The following is a 27,255-nucleotide window of genomic DNA, read 5'->3' as shown; positions in this document are numbered from 1 at the left end:
ACTTTTAATGGCAGAGACCCAGAAGGCAGGTGCTTCAAGCTAACTTTGTTTCTGAAAGCAGCCTTTATTAAAAGTAACAGACAATAGCCAGGTAGAAGAAGATGCTGCCTAGTGTTTTGTCATGGGTCTCTCTCTGTCCCCCCCTCTTCCACTGGGGGATCTGTCTTCACTGGTGCTCAGTGAGAGGGGGAGTGTCCAGCAAGCCCCTCAGGTGAAGATGGAGGCTGCTTATATTTTTGCAGCCATCTTCTTGCATAGTTCCTGGGGGCAGGGCTGAGGCCTGCATCATCCATGATAGGAAGAAATATCCACATGGTAGTTCGGCTACAGCTCTTAGGTGCATGCTCCATGTATACGGTGTGTTTTCTGTTACCTCAAGAAGTATTTTAATAAAAAAAGACAAAAGTTAAAAAAAAATTGCCTTGGTAATTGTACCATGATAATCAGACAAGGGAAAGGTTAACAAAGTCGTAAGGAGAAAATAGGTCAGTTTGAATATATTAGCTAAATAAAGATAAAAAATATTAAAAGGTTAAGGAGTTGGTATATTAACATAGGATGACATAAGGGTTTGTGGTTTATGTTTAACTGATATATTAACATAAAATGTGTAGGATTGTGTAACGTAAGAAGAAATCGACTAATAAGGAAAGGACAACCAATAGGGAATCAACCAATAGGAAAGAGACACCTCTGATTCAATACTCATGTCCAATAATAAATACTGGTGACTGTACTATTGATTCTTTGAGTTCCAGGAACCAAATAATTGGACTGGAACTCCGTTTGTTGCAATAAACGTTGACCTCTTGACCTACAAAAGCTGTGTGTCCCTTAATTGGGGAGGGTACCCACGGTATAAAGGAAATATTTTTCCAACAAAGGCACATATGTACTTACAGAAGTCCAACATTGTACCATAATAGCCTTGTTGACATTGCTTCAATGATTTCAGCATAGTTTCAGATTTACATGTTACTCCTACAGAACATCCAATTAGGAAAGAAAGTATTGACTTAATTTTGAATTAAAGAAAGTAACGGATTAATTTTTTGACTGGGTATGGTGAATGTGCTAAACTTGCTCCTTTGATGAAATCTGGGGATAAACTGTGCTCTTACGATGGCCTGGAAGAGCAGACTGAACTTTGGACCGCTTGACAGAGACACAAAGGAAGGTGACAATAATACTCAATACAGGACCTATCTAGAAAAGAGAGGCTCCTAGGGAGGAGGAGGAGGAGGAGGAAGGCAGCCAAGTGTTACTCTATCCTACTTTGGGGCAGGCTAGCTAAAAAACAATATTTTTAACAAACGAGATTTTAACATTTTTAAGTTTTATTTTTCATTTTTACTAAATTTTAATTATTTTTTTATTTTTTAAAACAACCTTGTTTACACAAAAATCTTAAGGCAGATATATTCAAGCTACATTTTTATAGTCTCTTAAAACTGAGTTATGACCATATATCAAACACTTTTTAGTAAAAGGCTGTACCTAAAAGAAATTATGAGATGAAGCATTATAAATGGCACTGTGGTCATATGTTGTACTGGTTATTGTGAACCATCTGCTGCACCCAAGGATGAAAGTCATCGCAGGTGCTACAATCCTGGAAGTGCCATCCTCTGTTGCCCCAATCTCACCCTCAGAGCCCATGCAGATGACCTTGTAACTTTTTAAAAATGCTTCTTAAGAACCTAGACCAGACCAGAGTATTTATAACTTGGCTGTGATTAATTATGACAGATATCATGGTTGCTGCAATCTTCCACAACAGGCTTTTGGTTCAGTGAACTTTTTTGCCTTCTCCCAAAATACAAGAACTTGAGGGCATCCAGTGAAGCTGGTGGGCAGTAGATTCAGGAAAGACAAAAGGAATGACCGATTCAATGACCAATTAAAATGTGGCATTTGCTGCCAGATGATGTGGCAATGGCCACAAGCATAGACAGCGTTAAAACAGATTGATGGAGGAAAGGTCTATCAGCAGCTGCTAGCCATGATTACCAGTGGGAACCCCTGTCAGGGCTTGCCGCAGCTGCCACTGGGCGTGGCACTGGGCAGTCTGCCCCTGACGTCACAGGGGGGCCAGGGATTCTGCAGGACCCTGCTCTGTGGAAGGAGGGGCGGTATACCTCACCCTGACTCCCTCTCAATCCACTCGCTGGCCTGCTCAACCTGGCCTGCTTACCCCCTGCCTATTCCACCATCTCTTCCTCCCAAGACTCTCCTTCAAACCTCCACTCTCCTTCTTGCCTTTTCCTTGGCTTCTCTCCACTCCCACTCTGCTCCATCACTCCTACTCAAACCCACCACCGCAGAGCTCTTCCCAGCCACCCTTTATAGGGTTTCCTTTCTCCACCCCGCCCTCCTTCCAGGCTTGTTCCCCCTCCTGACTGGGCCCAGCTGTGCATTCCTCCAGGTGTTTCCCTCCAACCACTAATCCCTCCTGGGCTCTTTTGCCTTGCTGGCAGGGTGGGGTTGAGTGCGAGCCATCCCCAGCTGAGGGCTCCTTGGCCTTGCTCACGAGGAGCTGTCCCAGCCAGCCCCTGTGCTATTGAGCTTGCCTGGCCTTGCTCACGAGGAGCTGCCCCAGCCAGCCTCTGTGCTATTGAGCTTGCCTGGCCTTGCTCACGAGGAGCTGCCCCAGCCAGCCTCTGAGCTACTGAGCTTGCCTGGCCCTGCTCACGAGGAGCTGCCTTAGCCAGCTTCTGTGCTGCCTGCTCAGCAATGCTGGGCGGGGTTACCCATCTCCTCCCCCAGAATGCCTGTGGCAGCCCCCCCTGGAGAGGCTTGGCTTCTAGCAACTCCTGAGCCAGGCTGCTGTCTTCTAGCCATGGTGTGGCTCTGGGCTGCAGCAGCGGCGTCCTCTCCCTGCCAGGTAAGGGCTCTGCTTGGGCTGCTGCTGCTGCTGCTGGACCCACCTTCTCCCTGCAGTGTCCCTTTCCCTCCAGCCTGCTTAGCCCCCTCTCTTCCCCCTGGAGGGTGGGGCTGGCTGGTTTCTCCTTGCCCCCTCCACCCCTCTGAGGTACTGGCCTTTTGCCCCTTCCCCATGGAGCAGGTAGGTTCTGGCCCTGGTTGCCGGCTTGGGGGGTGGAGTTGCTGCAACCCTTTTGTCCCCTGTTGTTCCCTCTTGTCAAGTCTGGGGGCTGGGGCTCAGACCCTGGACACACACACACACACCCCCCCGCTTGGCTTTGAGTTGTGGGGGTCCGGCTCAGTCTCAAACATGCGGGACATATAGTCCGTGTCCACATGCCGTGCCCCCCGGTGGTATTTGATGGTAAATTGGAAGGGTAGAAGGGAGAGGTACCAGCGTAGCACCCTGGGGTTGTGCGCCTTCATGCGATGGAGCCACTGCAGGGGTGCATGGTCCATCAGCAGTATAAAGGGGTTGTTGGCCAGGTAGTACTGCAGGGCCCCCACCGCCCACTTGACCGCTAGGGCCTCCCGCTCCACCGTGGCATAGCGTTTCTCGGCGGGCTGTAGCTTCCGACTCAGGAAGAGAATCGGGACGTCTGCTCCATCACGTTCCTGGGTCAGCACAGCCCCGAGGCCGGTGTCCGAAGCATCTGTGGCCAGTGTGAAGGGCCGGTCAAAGTCCGGGTTCCACAGGGCAGTGGCGTTAGAGAGGGCGGACCGCAGGTCTTTGAAAGCTGCCTCTAGTTCTGGGGTCCACCGGACTTGGTTGGGCAGCCCCTTCCTTAAGCTGTCCGTCAGGGGCGCCGCTTGGGAGGCAAAGTGGGGGATGAACCGCCCATTATACCCCAGCAGTCCTAGGAATCGCCGAACCTGCTTCTTGGTCTTGGTCTGTGGGGCGTCGGCTATTGAGGCCACCTTGTCTGGTGGTGGCCTGACTTGTCCTCCCCCGACCACGAAGCCCAGGTATTGGAGTTCCTGGAACCCCAGGTGGCTCTTTTTTGGGTTCGCCCTTAGCCCAGCTCGTTGGAGGGCCCTTAAGACGGCTTCCAGGTGTTGGAGGTGGGTGGGCCAGTCGGGGCTGAAGATAATAATATCATCAATGTACGCCATGGCCTACGCCCGGCACTCTCCCAGCACCTGGTCCACCAGCCGCTGAAAGGTGGCCGCAGCCCCATGCAGGCCAAACGGCATCTTCTTGAATTGGAAGAGGCCTTGGGGGGTGGCAAAGGACGTCTTTTCCTGGTCCTCCGGCCGTACGGGCACCTGCCAGTAGCCCTTTGTTAAGTCCAGGGCCGACAGGTAGCGGGCGGAGCCCAGGTGGTCCACCAGCACGTCTGCTCGGGGCATGGGGTAGGCATCGAACTGGGCCACCTTATTCAGTTCGCGATAGTCAATGCAAAACCGGGTGGTCCCATCTGGCTTGGGCACCAGGACTATCGGGCTCCTCCAGGCACTCCGTGAGGGTTCGATTACACCCAGCCGGAGCATCTCGTTTGTCTCCTTCTCCACTGCCTCCTACCACTTCCTGGGGATGGGGCACCAGGTAGCCCGGGCTGTCTGCCCCGGGCTGGTTGGGATGGCATGTTGAATCAGGCTGGTGCTGCCCGGCCTGCGGGAGAAGACCCCGGGAACCCATGCGCAGAGGTCCTGTAGCTGGGCCCGTTGAGCTGGATCAAGCTGGGGGTCCACCTTGGGCGCCTCAAACTCCGGGGCTTTGGAGGTCCACGGCAGCTCACTGTCAGGAAGCTCCAATGGGTCCTCAGCTATGCCACATTCCTCTTCGGGGTGCTCGTGCCACTGCTTCAGGAGGTTCACATGCAGGGTCTTCCGCCGACGTCGGCCGACCCCGCACTGGACTTCATAGGTAGTGGGGCCCAGCACCCTCTGAATTGGGTAGGGGCCAATTCCAAGAGGGGTCCCCTCCCTCTCTGGGAAATACCGAGTGGTGCACCAGGACCTTCTCTCCAGCCTGGAAAGTCCTCATCCGTGCACCCCGGTCGTAGGCGGCTTTCTGCTTCGCCTGGGTGCGAGTCAGTCTGCGGTTCGCCTCGGCTTGGGAATGTTGCACCCGATCATGGAGCTGGCTCAAGTACTCCTGTGGGGTGGGCGCAGGGCTGCTGGCCTGGGGCCCCCAGCATTCTGTCAGCCAGGAGAGCATCCCTCGTGGCTTGCGCCCATATAGCAGCTCGAATGGGCTGAAGCCAGTGGAGGCCTGCGGGGTCTCCCTGAGGGCAAACATGAGCAGGTCGATGTACAGGTCCCACTGGTGAGGCTTGTCCCGTGTCATCTTTTTCAGGGCCTCCTTGACAGTCTGGTTCAGCCGCTCTGCCAAACCATCTGTTTGAGGGTGGTAAGCCAAGGTGAACACCTGCCGGATCCCCAAATTCCGGCAGAGTTGGCGCATGACTGTGGCTCAGAACGGGCCCCCTCGATCCGTCAGGATTTCATCTGGCAGCCCCACCATCACGAAAAACTTGGACAGGGCCCGGACCACCCCCGGGGTCTGCATGGTCTTCAGCGGGATGACCTCGGGGAACCGCGTGGCATAGTCCACAATCACCAGGGCAAAGCGGTGGCCCCGGGGTGTGCGTGGCAGCGGTCCAATGAAGTCCATCGCGATCTGTTGGAAGGGTGTCTCCATGACGGGTAGCGGGGAGAGGGGGGCCTTCGGTGGGCGGCGGGCTGCCACCCGCTGGCAGGTGGGACACGAGCGGCAGTGGGCCTTTACATCTGCATTCACGGAGGGCCAGAAGAACTGTTCAAGGATCTTCTTCAGGGTCTTGTGGTGCCCCAGATGCCCGGCCCACGCATGCTCATGGGCCGTGCAGAGGACTTCGGCCCGGTAGGCCGCCAGCACCAATAGCTGGCGGACCTCCCCCTGGCCACTTGGGGCACGAGCTATGCGAACCCAAACCCCTCCTTGCTTCTTGATGCGAGGGAGCCGCTGGGACCTCCGTTCATCCCGCACCTGCTCCTCCTCACGAGCGGCTGTCTCTCGCAAGCGCTGCAAGGACTCATCTGCCCCTTGGGCATCACGGAATGGGCGGTCTGCCGGGGGTCCTGCTGGGTCTTCAACCTGTGGTTCTGCCCCTGGTCTGACAGAGGGACCCTCGCCCGGGTTGTTGGCCTCCTCCACTTGCAGAGCGGTGGCAACTTGAGGGCCTGCCAATTCCCCTGCCGCCTCCAGCAGCAGCCCGGCATTCCCGGGGGCGTCTCTTCCCAATTTCTCCGCTGCCTGTTTGAGGAGCCTGAAGAACCCCGGGGCGTCTCTTCCCAGCAGCACTGGCACGGGTAGGTGGGCTACCCGGGCAACTTCCATTTGGTGGCGGACCCCTAGGTACTCTATCGTGATTAGGGCCGTAGGGTACGGCTGGGTGCGGCCCATCACATCTGTCACTGGGATCCAGCGGTGCACTGGGGTGGCAGCTGGGAGGAGCTGGGGTCGAATTGCTGCCAGGAGACAACATCGGGGGAAGCCTGTGGCTTCTATGCCCTGTTGCTGGCCCTCCAGAGTAACTGGTTGGCCACTGTGTGATATAGGATCCTGGTCTGATCCAGCAGGATTATTCTTATTGTGCTTTCTCTTGCTCTTTGGATGATTTACTTTTATTTTCATTTTTCCTCCTGCTTCATGAACTGCTACTCTTCATCCTTTGTTTTCTGGCCGTGGAGTAAGGGCATTTGCAGACTTCAAGGTTCATGAGATGTATGATTTTGAATGTTAGCATATGTAGGCCTGAGCATTTCTCCTGGTTTCTGTGCAAAGTTGCAAATATGCATTTTTCCTAACTGTTCCACTGAGTTTTACTCATAAAAGATTAATCTCACATACTGGCAAGAATCTGTTATATTGTTGTTCGCTGAATAAATGGCTTCATGCTCAGAAAAAAAATACAGAACTAATTGAACTGTGTTTGCTACAGAACTTTGAGAAAGAATGATTGTATGCTCAGAGTACCTTGTATCACACCTTTTGAGGGTGCAAATCAAATGGTTTAATAAAATCATGTGTGGCTAATATAACTATGCTTATATAAACTTGCTACGTACTGCTATCTCCAAATTTCTGAGATCTAGATTTCCATGAGACTATCTTATCTTTCCACAAATACTGTGGGAAGAATCTTAGAAATTGCAATGACTTTAACTGGACAGAATAGGAAATGTCATGTATATTTGTGATTCTTGTTTTCTTAAACACTTCAAGGACGGTATTAATTTTAATAATTTTAAAACGAGAGACACTAAGTGGTTCTCGGCTAGGATACAAGGCTTTCACCAGACAGCTGTAATAAATAAACTCCTGATCTCCTTGGTCAGAAGACTGATACGTGTGTTAGATCAAGCTGTGTTACTCTGTCTGTAGCAGTAGAAAAGAGCAGGAGTCCAATAGCACCTATAAGACTAACAAAATTTGTGGTAGGGATGAGCTTTCATGAGCCACAGCTCACTTCTTCAGATACTGTCTGAAGAAGTGAGCTGTGACTCACGAAGATATCAGAAGAAGTGAGCTATGACTCATGAAAGCTTATACCCTACCACAAATTCTGTTAGTCTTATAGGTGCTGCTGGACTCTTGCTTTTTTCTACATGTGTTAGAGTGAGCATTACAGGGAATGGTCATTCTACATACAGTACTGTAGAAGCCAAAGCCAGTACCAGGAGACAACATCGGGGGATGTGTTGTCTCAAACAGCCAAAGAGACTTCTAACTTCCAGGCGGTTGGTTTAAAATAGTGGGATAATAAGTTCTCCGTTGTGTTCAGTTCATGAGTATTCATGACTGTACTAACAAGGGCCAGCTTAAAGTGTTGACAGTTGGCATCAGGTGTCTACCAGATGGCATCAGGTGTATGGGGAGGTCTCACTCCCTTCTTCATTCCTGTCCTTCACTGAGAGGACAGGCAGCAAATTCATTGGACCTAGAGCAATGGACAGTATTTCAGTTATGTCCTTTATCCCAGTGATTTGTTCTAACCAAAGTTTCTTGTGCCACCAGAGTTATCAATGCACAAAAATCAGAATTCAATGAAGACCAAGCAACATGCTGTCAGATTTCCATTAGGAAGAAGGACTATGGCAAAGAGGATGATCAAGAATGGCTGATTCTGTGCTCTACTGAGGTGAGTTTGGCCGTAGTGTCTCAGTATATTGATAGCAGGGTTTAATTGGAAATAGGGCTCTGTTGACTGAGCCTATTTTGAATGCCAAATATCTATAGTATATGAACTCATAGCTGCGTGCTTCTGAACATGTGTAGAATGTGGGTCCCTGATAGGGACACTAAACATCAAGGATTAGCTTAAGAGGGTGGAGGCAGGGTGCCTTTCTCTTGATGGACATGATTGTCTCCACAATGGTATATGTGAGCTCTGTGTGTACAGAGCAGAGAGGATAGTACCCACTTTCATTTGAGGTTTCCATTTTCAGATGATGGTAGGCAAAGCTAGTTAAACACTCTCACAAATAACAAGAGGCAGAGCAAGAGTACTTCTACAAAGTGCAGCCTTATGTAGCTACTGACAGTCCATTTGTATGTGTTTCCTTGCACGTATGGCACTAAAATACTACATTAACACTTCTTGCTATCAATACTGAACTCTGAGATCTTCTCCTTATTTGGCTTTCATAAAGTCATTCACCTTCCAGATATAACACAAACTCTTTTTGACCGTTGTTGGAATTTTTTTCAATGGGGCTGTTCATTTCTGTATTGAACTCATGTGGGAGTACAAAGCATTCAAGGTCAATACTAGCTAACCACTCAAATAATCAGTACTTCCTCTTTCTCTTCTTGTGGTGTAACTCCATGTATCAATGGTTTAGTTTGTTCTAGTAAAGCATGCATACTCTCCCATGAAATGCATTTATATCTGCCTAATTAATCTGTTTTAGATAGCTGTGGGTAAAACAAGGAGGTTCAGAATAAACCTTGAAGTGTGGGGAGGTTTGTACGTCAGACAGTAGGCAGCTGATAGCTTTGTGAATCCATTGCAAGTCCCACATGCACATTCTACAAATATATTTTGATCTTGTTGGCAACTTACATCAATGGAAATAATGCCTGCCCTTGTTATGTGAAGGAATTGCTGTCAAAAGGGTCTAATAAGCATCTCCTTGTTTTTCTATATGACTCCACAATGTGGAGTAGCAAAGCCAATTGCTTCTCTCCGAGGACTGCCCAAATAGTGTTTTAGCTTGAAGCAAATTTGTGCCTTTGGAGAAAAGCTATAGAATGCATATGCAATGGGTGTAGATTTGCCTGTCCTCAGTTCTCTTTCCTTTGATGTATTTAATGTAATGTCTAAATGTGGCACACACTTTACGTGCTATTTTTCCCTTTAAAAATTGGTCATGGGGTAAAGATGAATCTGGATGTATGTTATGTTTTTGAACTTCAGAGAATATGGTAACCATGTGGGACATGCAGGCATAGCCCATCTCACTGTGTTCTATTGGCACAGTTAGCCAAAAGTATTAAGGTAGGCATTTGGAAGAATTGCCTTTTGGCAATTGAGATGGCAAAGCTGCACTTATTAAACACACACACACAAAACCCATAACCACTAACAGCTTGAAAAAAGAACATCTGGAAATGAGACAGTCAGGCCGGCTCCTTATTGGACCAAGCCATGTTCATTTTCTCCTTTTCCTTTAACAACAAAGAGACTACTAAGCACTGAGTCACTTTATTGTATTTCTGGATTTTCCCTGTGTACATTCATTGATTGTTAATCAACGATACTATAATTGGTGATTAAAATTGCATGTAATTGTCATTTATGACTTAGTACTTTGATATTGAACGGATGCTTTGCATTTGTAAGGGTATGTTATAACTCATTATATAAATGATGGAAGCTTTTTGCATACATGACTGTGGTATACTTATTATTGGCACTAGTTAGTTACTTTTTTTCATGTGTTCTGTATAGCTTACCGTAACTTGTTTGGTTAGATCTGTACATGTAGGCAGTGCAGGTCTGAGTTCAGCAACTTGTCCAAGGCCACAAATTGAGCTTCACACCTGAGCAAGAATTTGAAGCTGGATCTCTCACACTTGGATCAAATGCACTGTCTACTATGTCACTGCAGTATCATGAAAGAAAGCCCCATATGATGTGAACTGTAATTGTTTTGCCTTTCAGTATCTGACTGGCTATTACTGGGCACTATTTGATGGACATGGTGGCCCAGAAGCAGCAATTATGGCTTCCAACTACCTGCACTATTGCATCAAGCAGAAACTAGAGGATGTGGTAAGAAGCATTACTGAAGACTGTCCCCCAATGCACCTCAATGGACAGTGCGTTTGCCAAAGTGACCCACAGTTTGTAGAAGAAAAGCAAATCCGGCAGGAAGATATTGTCATTGGAGCACTAGAGAAAGCCTTTCAGGAATGTGTAAGTGACCTTGCTTCATTGTTTCCGAAAGATCTTGACATGCTCAAGTCGCAATCAAGATAATGAGCCACATAGAAGTGCCTCGGCATTGTCTTATGTCTATGTGGCTGTGAAAAAATAATGCAGCACTCTGCCAGGTTATGTGTGCGCTCCATGATTCAGATCATTTGCTGTGCAATTTAGGGTTTGGTGCAAAATTCAGTAAACTGAATGTCTCTTCTTTACATATATTTTATTTGTTTTATCATGATTACTGCAATATTTGTGTTTATCCTCTCATAAGCCACCAATTCACATTAAATTTCTTCATGTGATTGTGTACCCATAACACAGATGTGTAAAGAAAAAGTGGTGGCTGTTTTGTAAACCAACTCTAAAAATTTAATGACACCCAGCTGACTTGACTAATCACTGAGATCCATAATAATGTTGATGAAATCCAGCATAAGCCTTTGATGGAAAATCTGCCTTGAATAATCAAATATTTTATCAACAGGATGAGGTAATTGGTCAGGAGATGGAAGCTTCCAACCAATCAGGAGGCTGCACAGCTCTAGCTGCGCTTTATCTTCAGGGAAAGCTCTATGTGGCAAATGCAGGTGACAGCAGGTGAGTCAAAGGTGCAATGCTATGGCTTTAGTAGGACTCGTAAGCATCTATTTGGCTAAAACAAGTAACACAATTCAATTGAAATCAGAAGGATTTTGCTTTAAGGCATAGTTTCTGTTCATAATTAGAATGTTGTGTTAGACTTATGCTTGATATAGTTATGGATCAGATTAACTACTTAGAACGTATCATGCATAAGTTTTGAACTGATGTTTTCTTTTAGTTGCATTACTATGAATGTTGATGAAAATAAGGAGTCATCAGGAAATGGGCCCATGGTAACTTCCTTGTCACTGAAGGAGGGGGTGATTTTTGCTGATGTGCCTGTCATGCTCTTCCTTTGAGAGTCGCCCTGTCTCCCAGAAGCAGCATTTTGATGACTATTTCAGGCTGGGGTGGGATGGGTGCAGGGATGGTTCTGTTCTGCAGAATGAAATGCCTTCCATTCATGGAGATTTCACAGGATCCAAGCATTGTGTATATAATGGAGCACATACCAAAATTGCAGGCAGGCATAGTGAAATTCTCATCTGAAGCTACTTTGTCCTTTTGCTGTGAGTGCACGTACATAAAAGTTTTTAATTTTATTTCATTTCTAAAGTGTTTGTTTCATTTCTAAAATTTCATTAGTGTTCATTAAATTTCTTTTTTTTGTGCATTGGTTTCAACGGTAAAAACATTTCTGATAGAACTTCATTTTCCATCAAATTGAGATTAAATTTTCAAGGTTTATTAGTTCAAGATGGGTCGCCGTGTTAGTTTGTCTCTAACAGTAGAAAAGAGCAAGAGTTCAGTAGCAACTATAAGATGAACAAAATTTGTGGTAGGTTATGAGCTTTCGTAAGCCACCGCTCACTTCTTCAGATAAGGTTTATTAGTGCCATCCTAAACAGAGTTATGTTGTTCTAAGTCATTGACTTCAAAGAATGTAACTCATTTTAGGTTGGCACTGTATATCTCTCGTCCAGGAGGTCATCCCTTTCAGATATATGGGAGAAAGACTCCTGGTTTTAAAGGCAATTAAAGTCTCACTTGCAGAGCAGGTAGAGACAGATATTTATCACCGCCGGAAGACAGTTGGCATTACTCAGGTAACATGGTAGAAGAATCACAGAAACTTGCTTATAGTTGCCTCAAGTCTTGACTTGGGGCTGATGCTTCACCTGTGCCCTTATACAGCTCCCCCCACCCCGCATCAAAAAGTCATGTGCTTGTGCTTGAGGGGGTTACTGCAAAAGTCTGTCTTCCTTGGACTGAAAGGACTGCCCGTCCTGTCTTGGTCTTGGACACATTTACCTGTTCCTTACTATTTAAACAACCAGTGAAAGTATTTGGTAGAGAACAAACATTGGAACAAGAGTGCTTGATGGAAATCACTTCAAGTGTGTGTGTGTGTGTGTGTGTGTGTGTGTAGTGCAGTGAGAAAGAGACATGTAAAAAGTGACTATTACTGTATGTGCCCTTGGTCAGCCGCACAAAACACATTTATGTGGACTGCAAATAATTACAGTAATGCACAGGACACAGTGACACAGAGTACAGAACTAATAAAGTATAACTGACACTAAAGGAATGTTGGGAGGTGGGGGAGAAATGCTAGTTAAATAGCAGATCTGTCACACACTTTTCACACAGAGGTCAGTCACATAGTAAGTAGATACTCAATTTACAAAGCATCAGAACCTATAAATACACAGTCTCTGTGAGAACAGGCAAAGTATTTTGGATATGCTGCTGCAGTGGCTGGTGAAAACTGTGGCAAGAAACATCTATGAGAAAAAAAAATCTGTTTATGGTGGGATGCGTTGTGTGTTCTCTGCTGATTGAAAAGATTCTCATTTGTCTTTCTCCCTCTCCATCTGATTCTGAATGCTGCTTGAGCTCTTAGTGAGAGAGCTGGGTGCCAGAAAAATAAACATCAACCAATGTTAGTTTTTTTAGGAGAAAGACTTCTGCAAACCTGGGAGAAACTCAGTTTGAAAAAAAGGGGAACAAAAAAAAGGGGGAAGGGCCTTATCACTCCCCCAAAGCAACACCTGCACATCTGCTGATGGTGTGTGTGTTATGTGCCGTCAAGTCGCTTCCAACTTAACAGTGACCTTATGAATGAAAAACCTCCAAAAATTCTATCATTAATAGCTTTGCTCAGATCTTGCAAACTGGAGGGCGTGGCTTCCTTTATAGAGTCATACTCTCTCATTTCGGGTATTCCTCTTTTCCTACTGCCTGGTACCTTTCCTAGCATTATTATCCCGCAAAGCTAGACATGTGCAGCATGCATCCATATGTTGCATCTAATACCTATTGCCATATATGGAAATATATGCTGACAGAGGCCTACCTGAAAATAACATGAATTCTTTTTGGCTCAGGGCACTCCTTGTTAGAAAACAAAGCATCATTCCTTTAAGTACCGAATTCACCCCTGAGACAGAAAGGCAAAGAATCCAGCACCTGGTAAGAGAGATTTCCTTTTAAAATCTGTTTATTTTGTAATGGTGGCCTGTGCTTTGTATTCAGCATGCTTAATCATTAGTGGAAATGCTTTAAACTCTACAAAATAGGTGTGTGCTGAAATATTTCCACTTCATGTGCATTGTGCAGAACTTACATTTTCTTTTTCAGGCTTTTATTTACCCAAAGCTATTAGCTGACGAGTTCACCCGGTTTGAGTTTCCAAGGCGATTGAAAGGAGATGATGTGGGTCAAAAAGTCTTGTACCGGGATTACTCGATGCAGGGCTGGTAAGTAAATCGAGCCTCTTGGCCAGGGTTTCGGGCTGCCTTGGATCAGGAATGTTTCAGCCGGCAAACAATTCTCTCCCTCACTCAAATTGTTCCATGTTCTTCCTCAGCCAGCCCCCACTTCTTCCTTGCCTTATTTGCTGCTTCCTGTCTAGTCTGGAAACCACTTTCTTTACCTCTAACCAAGCCAAATTGTTATGATGGGAATTGGGGGTTGGGGGGGGGGAGGTTGGTGTATTTCTAAGAGGTCTGTGATCTTTTCTGCCCTCTGTAACTATGCGCCTGGTGAAATGAACACTGACAGTTCTGGAAGAATTAATGGCAATGGTTGCGGCATATGGTAGTTGGCTTTTTGCTCTTGTCTGTTCTGCCTCTCCCCCCAATACATATATCACCCAGAGCAAAACTCTATATATCAGTGTAAGAACCGCAAGCCATAGGTGCATTTTATTTTTAACTGCTGTGTTAGTTCTGTCTAAGCAATAACAAATAGGACTGTTATGACCGTTTAAAGATGAGTCAGTTTATATTTTAGCATAATCATGCATTTGATGAAGAGAACTCTAGTGCACAAACTTAAGCTTGAATTTAAAAAATACACCAACCTTCCCCGCCCCCAACCCCCAATTCCCATCATAACAATTTGGCTTGGTTAGAGGTAAAGAAAGTGGTTTCCAGATGTAAAACTCTTGCTTGTTTTTGTGAATGTTGTCTTACCTAGAGAAGTTAATACAATCGTGCTTTAAAGGGATGCTGTGTAAAATATGGCCACAATGCCACATAGTTTCATTAAAATATTTATTTGTGTCCCACCTCTCAATTTGATTTAAATTAAAAAACATGGGAAAAACAGATCGTACTAAATGAAACTGATTAAATGAAACTGACAAAATGTTAACAGAGTTGAAGCAAGGCAGAACCAATCAGCAAATAACCAACCACATAAACTTTGAGAAGATGGCAGCAGCAAATAGATCAAATTTGGGTTTGCAGAAGTTTTCCTAAAGAATACCACCTTAACTGGGTGCCTAAACCCTACTGTAGAAAGAGCAAATGGATTTCTCTTGGAGGTATTTCCAGTGCATTTGGTGTCACTGTTGAAAAGGCCATTTCACCACTCAGTTGAAATTTAACAGTTTACTGAGGATTGGACATATAAAGAAATGTGTCTGAGGAAAATCTTCACGTGTGAATAGATTTCATGTGAGAGCAAGTGATCCTTTACATCCTGAATCGAGGCCATCATGGATTTCAGTTTAAAGGTTAAGAACCAGCATTTAATATTGAGCCTCAAAATAAACATGCAGCCAATGAAATTACCATTGAATGTGAATAATATCCATATCATTGGTTCCAATTAACAGCAGTCAAATCTGGATGGATTACATGAATTGCTGTGGCTAGATTGTTGGTCTCCAGGAAAGGATGCAGGTATCAAACCCTCCTAATCTGGTAAAACACATTCCTATCCCATGCTACTAGCTGAAGATGCAAGTACAAAGCGGGGAATCCAAAAGCATACCCATTCTGTGAGCCAGGGTCTTAAGAGGAAGTCCATACCCCATCCCACACAGACTGTGTACCTGTCCATGACTCAGCTATGTTCCCAGTCAACAGTATTTCAGTCTTACATAAACTTCAGTTTGCTAGACATCATCCAGTCCATTGCTGATCTTGGATACTCAAATAGAACCTTCACAGTCTCCCTAGAATTGTATAGCAAAGAGGTAGGGTGGATATTGTCAGCATGGTGATACCATACCCTGAAAGAATGGAAATCAATTGAAACAAATAAACATAAGCATTCCTGTCTATGTGTTGGACTGTGGCCCTCCAGGGATAGAATAGTTCACTGGAATGAAGACTCCATGCCCTTTCTATTTCAGGGGATACAAGACAGTAGAGAAAGATGACCTTAAGTACCCTCTTATCCATGGACATGGAAAACAGGTAGGTTCACACTCTATGCTATGGTAACATCAAGACTTGACTGTGGTAATGCACTATACATAGAGCTCCCATCTAAACTAACTAGGAGACTCCAATTGGTGCAAAACACTGCAGCTCGACTGTTATCAGGAGCAAGCAGGAGCGTGAACATCATTCCCATCCTGCAGTCAGTCCATTGTCTACCAATTAGTTACCATGCTCAGTTTAAGGTATTGGTTATCACTTACAAAGCTCTTCATGGCCTTGGTCCGGCATACCTACGGGACCACCTCTCTCCCTATGTCCCTCCACGGCAGCTTTGCTCATCTTAACAGGGTCTCTTGCAGGTGCCACCCTGGACATCGGTGAAATCAACAGCAGCCCATACACAGGCTTTCTCTGTGGTGGCCCCTACCTTGTGGAATGGCCTACCTGAGGAGGTCCAGAGAGCCCCCACTCTCCTGACTTTCCGCAAACAATGCAAAACCAAATTATTCCAAAGGCTTTTTTACTCAGATAGGAGGGCTGTATTGTGGGGTGGGAATCTCAGATGATCCACTGAGTTAGGAACCATAGACTTCACCACCATATTGTATTGGATTCCTGCTAATGCTATGTCTTTGTGAACTTGTATCTATTTACCCTATGGCATTGTTTATGGAAATGTTCTTGATATTGACTGTACTAATCTCACACTGTGTAATTTGCCTTGAGTCTCCGTGAGAAAGGCAGACTGTAAATGACATAAATAAAAATACAAGCCCTTGCTTCATTATTTACAGTGGACTGTTACAATGTGCCTCCCTTGACTTCAACAATTTAAGTGGCACTAGAGGTGTTTTTTTAAAAAAATTCAAAAATAACAAAATATTTTATTTAACATCAAGGGGAAAGGTTAGATGAAATCAGTGGTTGAAAATTTCTGAGCTAACTGAATATAGATACCCTTGAGGTAAAATCAGTATGTGCATAGACATTAGTTCTTATATTTCAGACTCATGAGGGTTTCTTCAGCTCTTCACAATTATTTAAGTCTTTATGCTGAGAAGTTTTAGTTCTAGTGTTTTTCCAAACACTCTAGTACACTTTCTTTGAGTATTCTCTCTTTTTTTTTGTTTCCAAATGGCTGGTACTCTCTTTCCAGTACCCAAACCCCTACTCTGGAAACACCAGTACTTGTCTTGAGTTTTTAACTGACCCTTAAAGTTTCCAAAGGCAGTTTTGAACCACACCAGACCAGGGATCTCTTCACACTTCAGAGCTAACTCCCTGCTTGACTGTGTTGGGCACAACTGGTGTCCCAAATGTCCCTTTAGCCAATCATAATAAGAGACAGATGTGGAGTCCTGCGGATGAAGCAATCTATAACTGTTTATTAAATGATGGAGGAATATTGGTTACACAAAGAGTAAAAGGTCCTCTTGTGCCCAACGCTCATCAAAGCTACAATAGCAGTACAAAGCAATTAATACCTTTTGGTTAATTATAATATTTGTTATTCTATTGGCTGAGAAAATACAGTGGCCCCCATTGGCTCAAGCGGGCGACTACCTCTCATGATACAAGTGTCTAAGGGTATTCTTATTGGAAGAAACAACTTAGGTCAATAGCACAATTACAATATTGCCATTGCTTATCTTATCCTCCTGGGTCTCTCTCTGGAAGGGACATCTTCCTTCCTTTCTCCACACATCTCTTTCATAGGCTTTTCATTCATGCCTATTCCTTTGGTCCATGTGACAGTTAGTAAAGGGGCCCCGCTGTTGCTTTTGGCAACCTTGTGGGTTTCAAGCGGAGAACATTTCTCTGGGTTCCGTGGGAGGGAAGCGCTCTCCCTTCCCTAGGAATGTGCTTGAAGTTACATTCAGCACCCATTCCTCTGCTTTGTGGTTTCCTTTCAGCCTTGAAAGGTTCTGCTAATCTAATTAGCTTTCAGCTAGCTTTCATTGTAGCATTTTGAATAAGCAGCTTTACAAAGGGATTTCTGTATCAAGTCCTGAACAGTTGTCAAGTCATAAGCAGGTGTTTATCAAGCACAATCGACCTGGCAGCAAGCTTCACAGTATATTGATCTTACTTCTCACAGTGATCTACATGTATAACATACATTCTGCTTTGGTCTTTTGTTTCAAGTCTCATTTTCTTGCAAGTTGCGTTATAAATACTACATTAGCTCCTGAGAATAGTGAAAGTGCATAACAGTAATAGAAGGCACATAAAGGTACATAAAATATTAAATCCACTTCCCACAACTGGATAAGGAAATTCTCCTCTCACTATCTATCCCCTTCCTAACTTTCTTGCCAACCTTCTCCCAGTTCTCCTGTCTGTGTTAAACTGCTCTCCATCACGACTGAATCTCAAAAGTACCAGTACTTGATTCCTCTCAGCTAGGGCTGAAATCAGACCCCCTTCTCCCCTGTATCCAGTTCAGAAGTCTTTCTCTGTTCGGTTCATGCTACCCAATCAGATTCCTTGGAGTAGCCTGTCACTCAAAGCTCTGTTTCTGTGAAGAATTAACCCTTCACAGTCTTTTAGCTGTACAGCACTTCTAAGCTTTTAAAAAGTGCTGTCTGTCACAACTGTACACTGCCACTCTAATCTGCAAAATCCGAAACCTTCCTTCAATTTAAGTGGTAGGTAGGTAAATTTATTGTATATAGCCATTGGCCTTTACAAGACAGTATATAAACATAAGTGGCTCTTCCTCTCATGGGAAAGTCACAAATTGAAGAAAGGCTCCTTAAGTCTCCTTAGGTGGAAGGCTCCAAACTTTGCTGAGCTCAGTGGTAGGGTATAGGCCACTTTTTTTTAGCATAGGGCTTGTTCTTCCATCTCCAAAACACTTTTGCAGTTGGACATGGAGCTGTTGTTGCACCAGATATCTTCCTATTCATAAAGGTAAGCTTTAGCACAAATCTGGTATGCTTGTAATGGCTAGTTTGACCAGTGATCTTATCCATGTAAACATTTGCTTGTGAAGTTTGAATTTGGGTTATCTGCCAGGCACGGTCCTTTATAACCAAGTGGACATATCTTACTAGGTTACTGCTCTAGTAGTAAGCCATTTGTAGAAGTGATCTTTTTAGATTTTGAAGACCTATTGGATAGTGAGTTTCATTTTGCCAGAGGGATAAAAAAAATAGCCATCTAAGTGACAAGCAGCACTGTATGTTTAATGACACCACTGAAGAGATTGGTGCCAGAGTTCAGCTCTTCATGATGGCACATCCTTTTTCCAATTGGTTTTAGGCTCGGTTACTTGGCACTCTGGCTGTGTCACGAGGCCTGGGAGATCATCAGTTGAAAGTAATTGAAACAGTTGTTGAAGTGAAGCCTTTCCTCTCCTGTCTTCCCAAGGTAGGAAATCAGTAGAACGTGGGTGCTGCTGCACCAGAGTTCTGCTGGGTCACTATTCTACCACATTGGGTCTGAGCCAAAGAGAGTAGCTCTTAATAACTGGGAAACGATGGGACAAGTTATTTACACAACTGCTAACTGGAGTCAAAGGAAGATTGACCTTGAGTATTTGAAGGCACTAAATACTGTGTTGGGTTTTGGGGCCATCCAGTCTGCTCTAGTTGGCGGCTATTCTCTGGGGTCTCAGGTAGAAGTCTTTCCCAGAACCTGGAACCCCTTGGCTGTAGAGGTGTTAGGGATTGGGTTTGGGGATTTTTGGCATACAGAGTTTGTGTTTTGATCATAGCTCTTGACTTTCTGATTTTGGATCCATTGTGTGTCCTATAGTCAAATGCAGAGAGGCAAGAGTATTTGTATTCATATTTTGTGCTCAGAATAAAACACTGCAAATCAATAAATGTGCTTAATTTGTATATTAATTCTGAGCCTCACATATGACTTGCAAACCTTGATTCCCCCCCCCCCCCAGCAGACACTGATATATGAGCTGCACAGGCAGTATATGTGGGTATAGAGTTTGACTGGGCCATGAAGATGGACCAGTAACCTTACATAGCAGAGAAATTTTGTTCCCTGAATGCTAGCACTTCTGGAAGATGCTGCCTGCATGTCTTTATTACTTCAAAGACTAAATGCTTTTTATTTACTTTAATTCTAAGAGACAATGTTAAGATTTTTCAGATTTCATACATATTGTGAATTTGCCTGGCAGAGTATTTCACTAATGGTACCCAGGCACTGAAAAAGGTCCAGTCAGACTCTATACCCACATATATGGCCATTTCCGGCAATTTTGGGCCCATTTTGGCCTGGATCAGGGGTGAATGGGCCCGGATCGGGTCGGTGTTGGGTGGGGGAAGCCTCCCCCGCCTGGCAGTGACCCGGACCCATTTGTTTTGCCCCTGATCTGGGCCCAAAGGGGCCCTTTTGAGCCCGGATCAGGGCCAAAACAGCCCGGATTGGGTCAGTGCCAGGAAGGGAAGGGTTCCCCCGCCCGGCACCGACCCGATCCCGGCCGTTCCAGCCCTGATCCCAGTGAGAATGGGGCCAAACCATCCGAAAATGGCCATTTGGGGCCCATTTCGGCCCGGATCAGAGCTGAAATGGCTGGGACTGGGTCGGTGCCAGGAGGGGGCACTGACCCAATCCCAGCCATTTCGGCCCCAAACCCAGCAGAAAATGGCCCAAAGTGGCCATTTTGGGCCTTTCAGGCCCAGATCTGGGCCAAAACGGCCCGGATTGGGTCGGTGCCAGGTGGGGGAACCCTCCCCTGCCCGGCACTGACTTGCTCTTGGCTGTTTTGGCCCTGATCCGGGCCCAAATGGCCGTTTTTTGCCATTTGGGGCCTGTTTTGGCCAGGATCAGGACCAAAACCACCAGGATTGTGTTGGTGCCTGGTGGGGGACCCCTCCCCTGCCCAGCACTGACCCGATCTGGGCCATTTGGGGCCAGATCCAGGCCAAAACATGCCCAAAATGGCCATTTCGAGCCATTTTGGGTCTGTTTCGGCCTGGATTGGGGCCAAAAGGTCTCTGATCGGGCCACTGCCAGGTGGGGGAACACTCCCCCGTCTGGCAGCAGCCAAATCCCGGCTATTTCAGCCTGATCAAGGGGTGTGGCATATGCTAGAGTTCCTGCAGCTCTTTTTCTACAAAATGACCCCTGCCCACAACAAAACACCCTGTGAGGTGGGTGGGGCTGAGAGAGCTCCAGAGAACTGACTATCCCAAGGTCACCCAGCTGGCTTCAAGTGGAGGAGTGGGCAATCAAACCCGGCTCTCCAGATTAGACAGCCCTCATATCCTATTGTGGATACGAGTCCACAATAGGATAAAGTCTTTAATCCCTCCTACAGAAATTGCAGGTACCTGATGGTTTGGGAAGGATGACTAAGAAGAACTCATGTCTTTCATTAATTCTGGCTAGGTGGAAATTTTTGACTTGATGGTACAAAATATTAAGGAAGATGATGTCCTCATTATGGCAACTGATGGACTTTGGGATGTTCTGTCCAATGAAGATGTGGCCCAAGTGGTCAGGCGCTTTCTTGAAGAAAACAAAACTGACCCATACAGGTATAGCTAACAGTTTTATTTAAAACGAAGATAGCAGAAGCTCAGTCTCCTTTCCACAATAGACTTTGATGACTGGTCATTGTTTCACATATCATGGTTCTGATGATTAAATGGGAATAGTTCTGAGATTCATCGTTCAAAGGATGGTTTGTTGTAATTCCTACATTCTAGTTCATTGGTACTAACTGTATGCTAAAATATATCTTCTTACCGTTGAGAATTCTACTTTTCTCACGGTATTAAATGTGTAGAGCCAATGGAAAACATTATCTGTTGATAATGATGCTAATTGCCCCATGGATAAGAACGATAACAGCAAAGCTTCTTGTGTTGCATCTTACCTTACTGGCTAAAGTTCAGGGCAGGTTCTGTGATTATCTGACTGATCTATTGGAAAGTGTTATGTGGCTTTTGCACTCTGTAAGGATTTAGAAAAGGGGGTCAGTCTGAGGGAGCAGGGGAGGGAGGGCATGTTCAGGGCCTAGTGAGTTTGTAACTACATCTAACTAGATGAAGGGCTTGGCTTTTCTTAGTATGTAAGAGACTATGCCAGACCTGTGAAGAGAGCATCAAAGCTTAGCTACTTAATAGGTAAGATCAAACTTCATCTCTCTCACGAAGACTGCCAGTCACTGTTTAGTAGGACAGCACAATCATTGTCTTGTTTCCATAGGTTTTCAGAACTGGCCAAGTGTTTGGTATGGAAAGCAAGGGGAAGGAAGGATGGATACTATTGGACTCTGGCTAACAACACCCCTGCTTCCTATGATGATATTTCTGTGTTTGTAATTCCATTGCATAACAAGGATGAAAAACTAGGATTGTGTTTCTAAGCAAAAACGACTCCACTGCATTTTGGACAATATTGCTGTTGCTGTCATGGAATCCACAGGTACATAGCTCCTTGGAAGAAGTTCAGTCAATAAGGGCAGAATGGGGAAGTTTCATACGCCGTCACTCATGACAGCTGCCAATTTCCATTACATATTTTTTTTTCTAATAAAAGGATGTATTTGAGACATTTTGCTGGTTTTTTTCTGTTGTTTGTTTTGTGTCAGAAGATAGAACATGCTTTCCCCTCAACTATTTTAGTGAAATTTACTAGAATTAATTTATCTCATACAATATGAATATGATACAATTAATAAGTATAGCGGAGAATCACATGGGACTACTGTTATCCTTATTTAAAATTGTTGTAGTCTTTCCCTTTATTTACATCATTTATACCCTGCTTACATCATTCTCTTTTCCTTTAATGCCAGTTTAAAACTCATAATTAAATTTTAAAAGTTAAAACCTTGGAAAATGTTTGTCACTCAAATCCTGTTAAATGCTCTAGGGGAAAAATGGCCTTGCAACTCCTGCTGAACCATCCAACATTCCTTCTTTAGGAAAGGAATGGGCTTTAGATGCCCAGTAAACTATCCTAATTGGGGTTACAACCAGAGGACTGTAATTGGTGCACATGGAGAGAGGCTTGAAATGAAACTAATGTCACTATAGTAGTTTTTAAAGTAGGCGAGTCAAAGTTTTTGGGTTGTTTTCAAAAGCCATCCAACAATGAGGTTAAGAAAGCATCTCCAGTCTTCCCAGTTCCTTCATGAACCTGCCTGATGGTGGGACAAGACACTAGGAAGTAAACCTGTCTAGGGCCCTGGCCAGACCATCATTCCATCAGACCACAAGGGCATTCCCCCAACATGACCTCAGCTGGGGTTAAACTTTTAATAGCAGCGCTTAAGGTACCTTACAAGCTGTTGGCTAGAAATCTTTTGTATTTGCTTATCAGGTTAAGAACTTGAGACTCAGAATTTCAACTTAAGGTAAGAAAAAGGTGCAATATGATGCCATTAAAAGACAACTGAACCAGACTTTAGACCTACAGGAAATACTCAGAAAAATGTTTCTATTTCAGTAACTCTTAGCTGCAAGATGGCAAGTTGAAGTTACAGAGGACAACATTTCTCATGGCAATTCCTTATTTTGGCTTGTATTTTGAACACATTTTACTTCAGGCATGAGAGTACTACAGTGTCTTTAGACTTATCTTCTGTGTTTATGTATCTTTGTAACAACTCACTTGCATATTTAAAATGGTTTCAGCATAACGGCTGGTTTTGTAACATAAAACCACTAACATGTAAGCCCTGGTAACATTTAAGTTGGGTCATGCCATCCACTCATCACCGGAACAGGTAGTTGTATTCTCACAGAAGCAGTATGGTAGAAATGAATCTAGCCATCCCTACATCTAAGGCTTCATTGCACTGAAGCATCTCACATTCACCTATTATGGTTTTAATCTTATTACAATTAAAAAAAAATCATCAAAATGCTCCAGAAATTCATCTTATAGTCTCCTACCATCTTTAATTACAGAAAAAATCCATCCTATCCACCTTTAAGGTATACTTTTTTGCTATATAGAGAGTTTAATACAAGCAATAATTAAGTCAAAATGGATCATAACCAAAGGAACACACCTCAACCTTCAAGTCAATTTGTAAAATTTATAACTGAAGATGCACTTTAGCCAAAATAGACAAATTATTTTTTCCATTCGAAATGAGTACATTAAACCATAATCTTAACTAAAGCTTCTCCCAGTAAAACATTAAGTTTTGACTCAGACATTTGATTCTAGTGGAGGGTTGAGAGATTTCAATTTTATATAAAAGTGCACTGTACACATATTGCCATTCTTACACTATTGTAACTGGCCACAATCAAGCCAAAAAAACAGTTTGAAACCCCACTGGTTTCAATAGTTAGGCAAGAGTTTAAATTTCTAAGAACTATGTAATGTTTGTGACTGTAAGTAACCGAATAGGTCCCCTCAACCCAACTGATAAGCAATTCAGTTCAATAACGCTGAACTTTACTGTCCAGCTATCACAGTGTTCTTGTATGAATCATAAAATGGAATGAAAGATGCTTTCAAGGTTTCCAGTTTATTTTAAGACCTCAGAGAATGCTGGCCTTGCTCCCCTCCCTTCATTATATCTGTGAATGCTGAAACAGGAAGTCTCACTGTACAAGATCAATACAATTTAACATTATGAAAGCCTAGCTACAAAACCTTATTTTCATTTACAACCACAAAAAATGTAGTTCACTATGACATTTTTGCCACAACAATTCACTAACATATTTTTATTTTTAGGCAAGGTAATCTCTGAAATTTGCATTTGCATGAGATTTTCCCACTCCTATGCCGGTTTACTCAGAATTCAGTCCATGCACTTGCTTCTAAGTAACATGGATAAGATTTGCAACCTTAGTTCACAATCCCAAAGAATTGCAGCTGCTACAGATGTTATTTGTATGACTAGTTTTACTTGTTAGTTTCTTTTTTAGTGGTAGAAGCAGACTCCTATGGCTTTCCCTATGAATCTGTGTATTCAAGGACACTTTGGAACAAGGCAATTGGGCATTCTCCCCACTCCCCAGGAGTAGATGCTTCTACCTTAGATTTTATAAGAAAGCTTTAAATACATTTTCAAAAATGAAAATTTGTGATATGGTAAACAAGCAGAAAAGAGTACATGTAATTATAGTCCAATACAAGTTGATATGGCATAAAAGTTCATGCTGAAGCCTGGAAAGAGGCTAACATTCATTCTTATACATTAAAAGCAAAAACCATTAGAGTCAGCCACTTTTGCCTAGTATTGTTTGATCAACATGGACTCAGCTTACCTAGTGACCCAGTAGGACATTTGCAGCCTGTAAATACATCAAGAAATGCTGGAGAACATAAGGGGGCCACACTGAGATTAGAAGATAGTACTTTGTGTTTCTGAGGCCCAAATGGTCTTGGTTCATTGGAAGCCCTGCCTCAGCTTTCAGATCTTCATCAAAAACACTAACTTTACTTTTGCAACCTCTTCAGCAAAGTAATTCATGTTTATTCTTAAAAATGGTGAAAATAATTTCTTCTGCTCTTTGAAAGTATACAGCAGTGAAGAAAACATCCAACAAACACTACACATTTTATACAAAATTAGCAGTGCTCCATTACATCTAATACTGTAATTTATTTTTGACTGAAAGCGTTAAGGCCACACTAAAGTACACCAAATGCTATGTGCAACTTAAAGATGCATAAGCTGTAGACCATGCATTTTCCAGCAATGCTTTTCTAAAGGATTGTTTCTCTTCTAAAAAATTGCTTTTCTTGAAGCTAATCCCAGTAAAAGATACATTTCATCCATAACTAGCTCCAAAAAAATGGCAATCTACTTGAAGAAAAAAACTATTATTTTAGAAAATAAGGTGGTATAACCAAAACATAGCAAAGTGTTAAGATCCTAATCGCCCAGAGGAAAGAACACCACCAGCTTGAGGGAGCACCTTAAAATGAATCACTTTCAGGATCATTCACAACTAAGAATAATTTCATCTTGAGTCTTGATGTTGCATCCAACAGTCTTATTCTTTCTTTTGGACTTAGAACTGGTGTAGCAGAAGCCTGCAGGCAAGGAGCTAGGCAACTGAGACAAAGCTCCTTAGCTGGAGCTCCCTCCCTGGCAAAATCAGGAAACATTCAGCATATGATTATCACTGCAGAGCAAGATACTACTGCACCATATACAATACTAGACAGATCAAACCCAAACAGGCATATTCCTTATACTAGCTTAGGCATGGCACTCTGAATGATGCAATATACATTAATAATGCCAGAAAAAATACTTCATTTATCCATAGCTTCTGCCTGCAGGAATCTCTGGAAAGCCAGGGTATAGCCCAAGAGGCCTAGGTTCCTTAGGAGAATACTGGGGAGAACTCAGTAAGCACAGAGGCTTGAAGGGGGATGGACCCTATTAGAGCACAAAGCATTACACTTGTTCTTGCTTAAACAGTAACAACTGTAGCATCAGTATCATTAGCCCCTAAGTTATTAAACAGTATTAAAAGCTAAATTTAATGATGTCTTCTGGTGTCCTGGAAAGGAGACAAAGACTGTTTATATTAACCTCTTCCTTCTGCAAAAGACATCCAAGGAAGAAAACAACTGCATCAACTGGAGATTCTGCATTCAAGTCTTGATGGGGGAAAAAAAGAACCAAGCTAACTTTAATCTAACAACATGACTGGATACTGAATAAGATAAAGATCTCAGAGGAAAAAGTTGCCAGAGTGAGTACAACCTGTACCTGCTGAAGAACAGGAAGAATGTTGTTTGAAAGACAAGCAACCCCCCCTCCCCCAACTCATTCCACAATACTGTATTGGTCCAAAGATTACTTTTTAATATCTAATAGTAAAAAATACGATTGCCCCTGCTCCTATTGACAATAACAGCAAAGTTTACACAGAAAGAAGGTTACAAGGACAAATTTTTAGTAAGTCTGTTTCAGAGCATTTTCCATCTGAAAGACTGCTTTATTGCTTAGAACTGCCCATCGAAACACTTCAAGTGTCTTGTATGTTCCAGATGATGCCATGGGCAAATGAGCAACTATTCTATGTGATCTTCCGGGAGCTCAAAATTCAGCAGCATCGGCACTGATCTTGTTAAGCAGATACAAACCTCACTGCATAAAGACAGCCAAAGAAGTCTTCCCCAGAACCTGTATTATGGATTAAAAGTTGCGTAAGTAAATATGGCACTTTAAGAATGAGCAACATGGATACTGTTGAAATTTCTGGCTTTGGGGAGCATGCTGCAAGAATTAACAAGCCCAGGGCTCCAGGAGTTTACAGGAAGCAGTAACATTCAGTTACTAGGAAAGAGAACTGACGTATCAGTATGTTTCAGTTGTGGCAACTCTAAATCAGAATATGTTAGAGCACCACTGCCAACGAGCTCAGCAGGAATGAGTTCCTTCTACAGTTGAGATGCTGGCAAATCTTTAATCCTTTTTTTCCAACGAAGCAGTGCACAGCCAAATAAAGAATTCCTCTTGCATGACAGTAATGAAGAGTCTGGTCTACAGTATGATATAGAGACGTGCTGGAGAAGTGTGTTCAAAGTAATGCATTTCCAATACTTTTGTGATCTTTACAAGTACATTGCTGTTCACATGGTGCAAAAATTGTCCAGCAGAAGTGATGAATCCAGAACTAGTCGTCTATTGTTGGTAACCAAAAAGCCTGAAAGAAGAAACAAGTGTAAGCATGAAGCACTGTCTAGTACCTGCT

The 27,255-nt window shown here is 43.9% G+C and overlaps 2 protein-coding genes across 3 annotated transcripts in view; one reads left to right on the top strand and one right to left on the bottom strand.

Annotated features, from left to right (window-relative positions):
* The window catches only part of PPM1M (protein phosphatase, Mg2+/Mn2+ dependent 1M), a 35,150-nt gene extending 13,028 nt beyond the window's left edge, over window positions 1-22,122 (top strand). For both annotated transcript variants that reach the window (XM_054978823.1, XM_054978824.1), the window contains exons 2-10: window positions 7,925-8,048; window positions 10,074-10,328; window positions 10,825-10,937; window positions 13,310-13,394; window positions 13,563-13,681; window positions 15,568-15,631; window positions 18,863-18,970; window positions 20,957-21,105; window positions 21,779-22,122. In XM_054978823.1, coding sequence (XP_054834798.1) covers window positions 7,925-8,048; window positions 10,074-10,328; window positions 10,825-10,937; window positions 13,310-13,394; window positions 13,563-13,681; window positions 15,568-15,631; window positions 18,863-18,970; window positions 20,957-21,105; window positions 21,779-21,938 — 1,177 coding nt within the window. In that variant the 3' untranslated portion in view covers window positions 21,939-22,122. The remainder of the gene's footprint in view (window positions 1-7,924; window positions 8,049-10,073; window positions 10,329-10,824; window positions 10,938-13,309; window positions 13,395-13,562; window positions 13,682-15,567; window positions 15,632-18,862; window positions 18,971-20,956; window positions 21,106-21,778) is intronic.
* A 1,921-nt stretch (window positions 22,123-24,043) lies between these two features.
* WDR82 (WD repeat domain 82) overlaps window positions 24,044-27,255 on the bottom strand; it is a 39,364-nt gene continuing 36,152 nt past the window's right edge. Inside the window, exon 9 of the mRNA XM_054976900.1 lies at window positions 24,044-27,207. Within this exon, the coding sequence (XP_054832875.1) occupies window positions 27,178-27,207 (30 nt within the window). The 3' untranslated portion in view covers window positions 24,044-27,177. The remainder of the gene's footprint in view (window positions 27,208-27,255) is intronic.

The sequence above is a fragment of the Eublepharis macularius genome, chromosome 4 (genome assembly GCF_028583425.1).
Source record: "Eublepharis macularius isolate TG4126 chromosome 4, MPM_Emac_v1.0, whole genome shotgun sequence".
NCBI lineage: Eukaryota > Metazoa > Chordata > Lepidosauria > Squamata > Eublepharidae > Eublepharis > Eublepharis macularius.
Note: the sequence above shows the minus strand (reverse complement) of the source record. Positions and strands in the feature narration are given on the sequence as shown.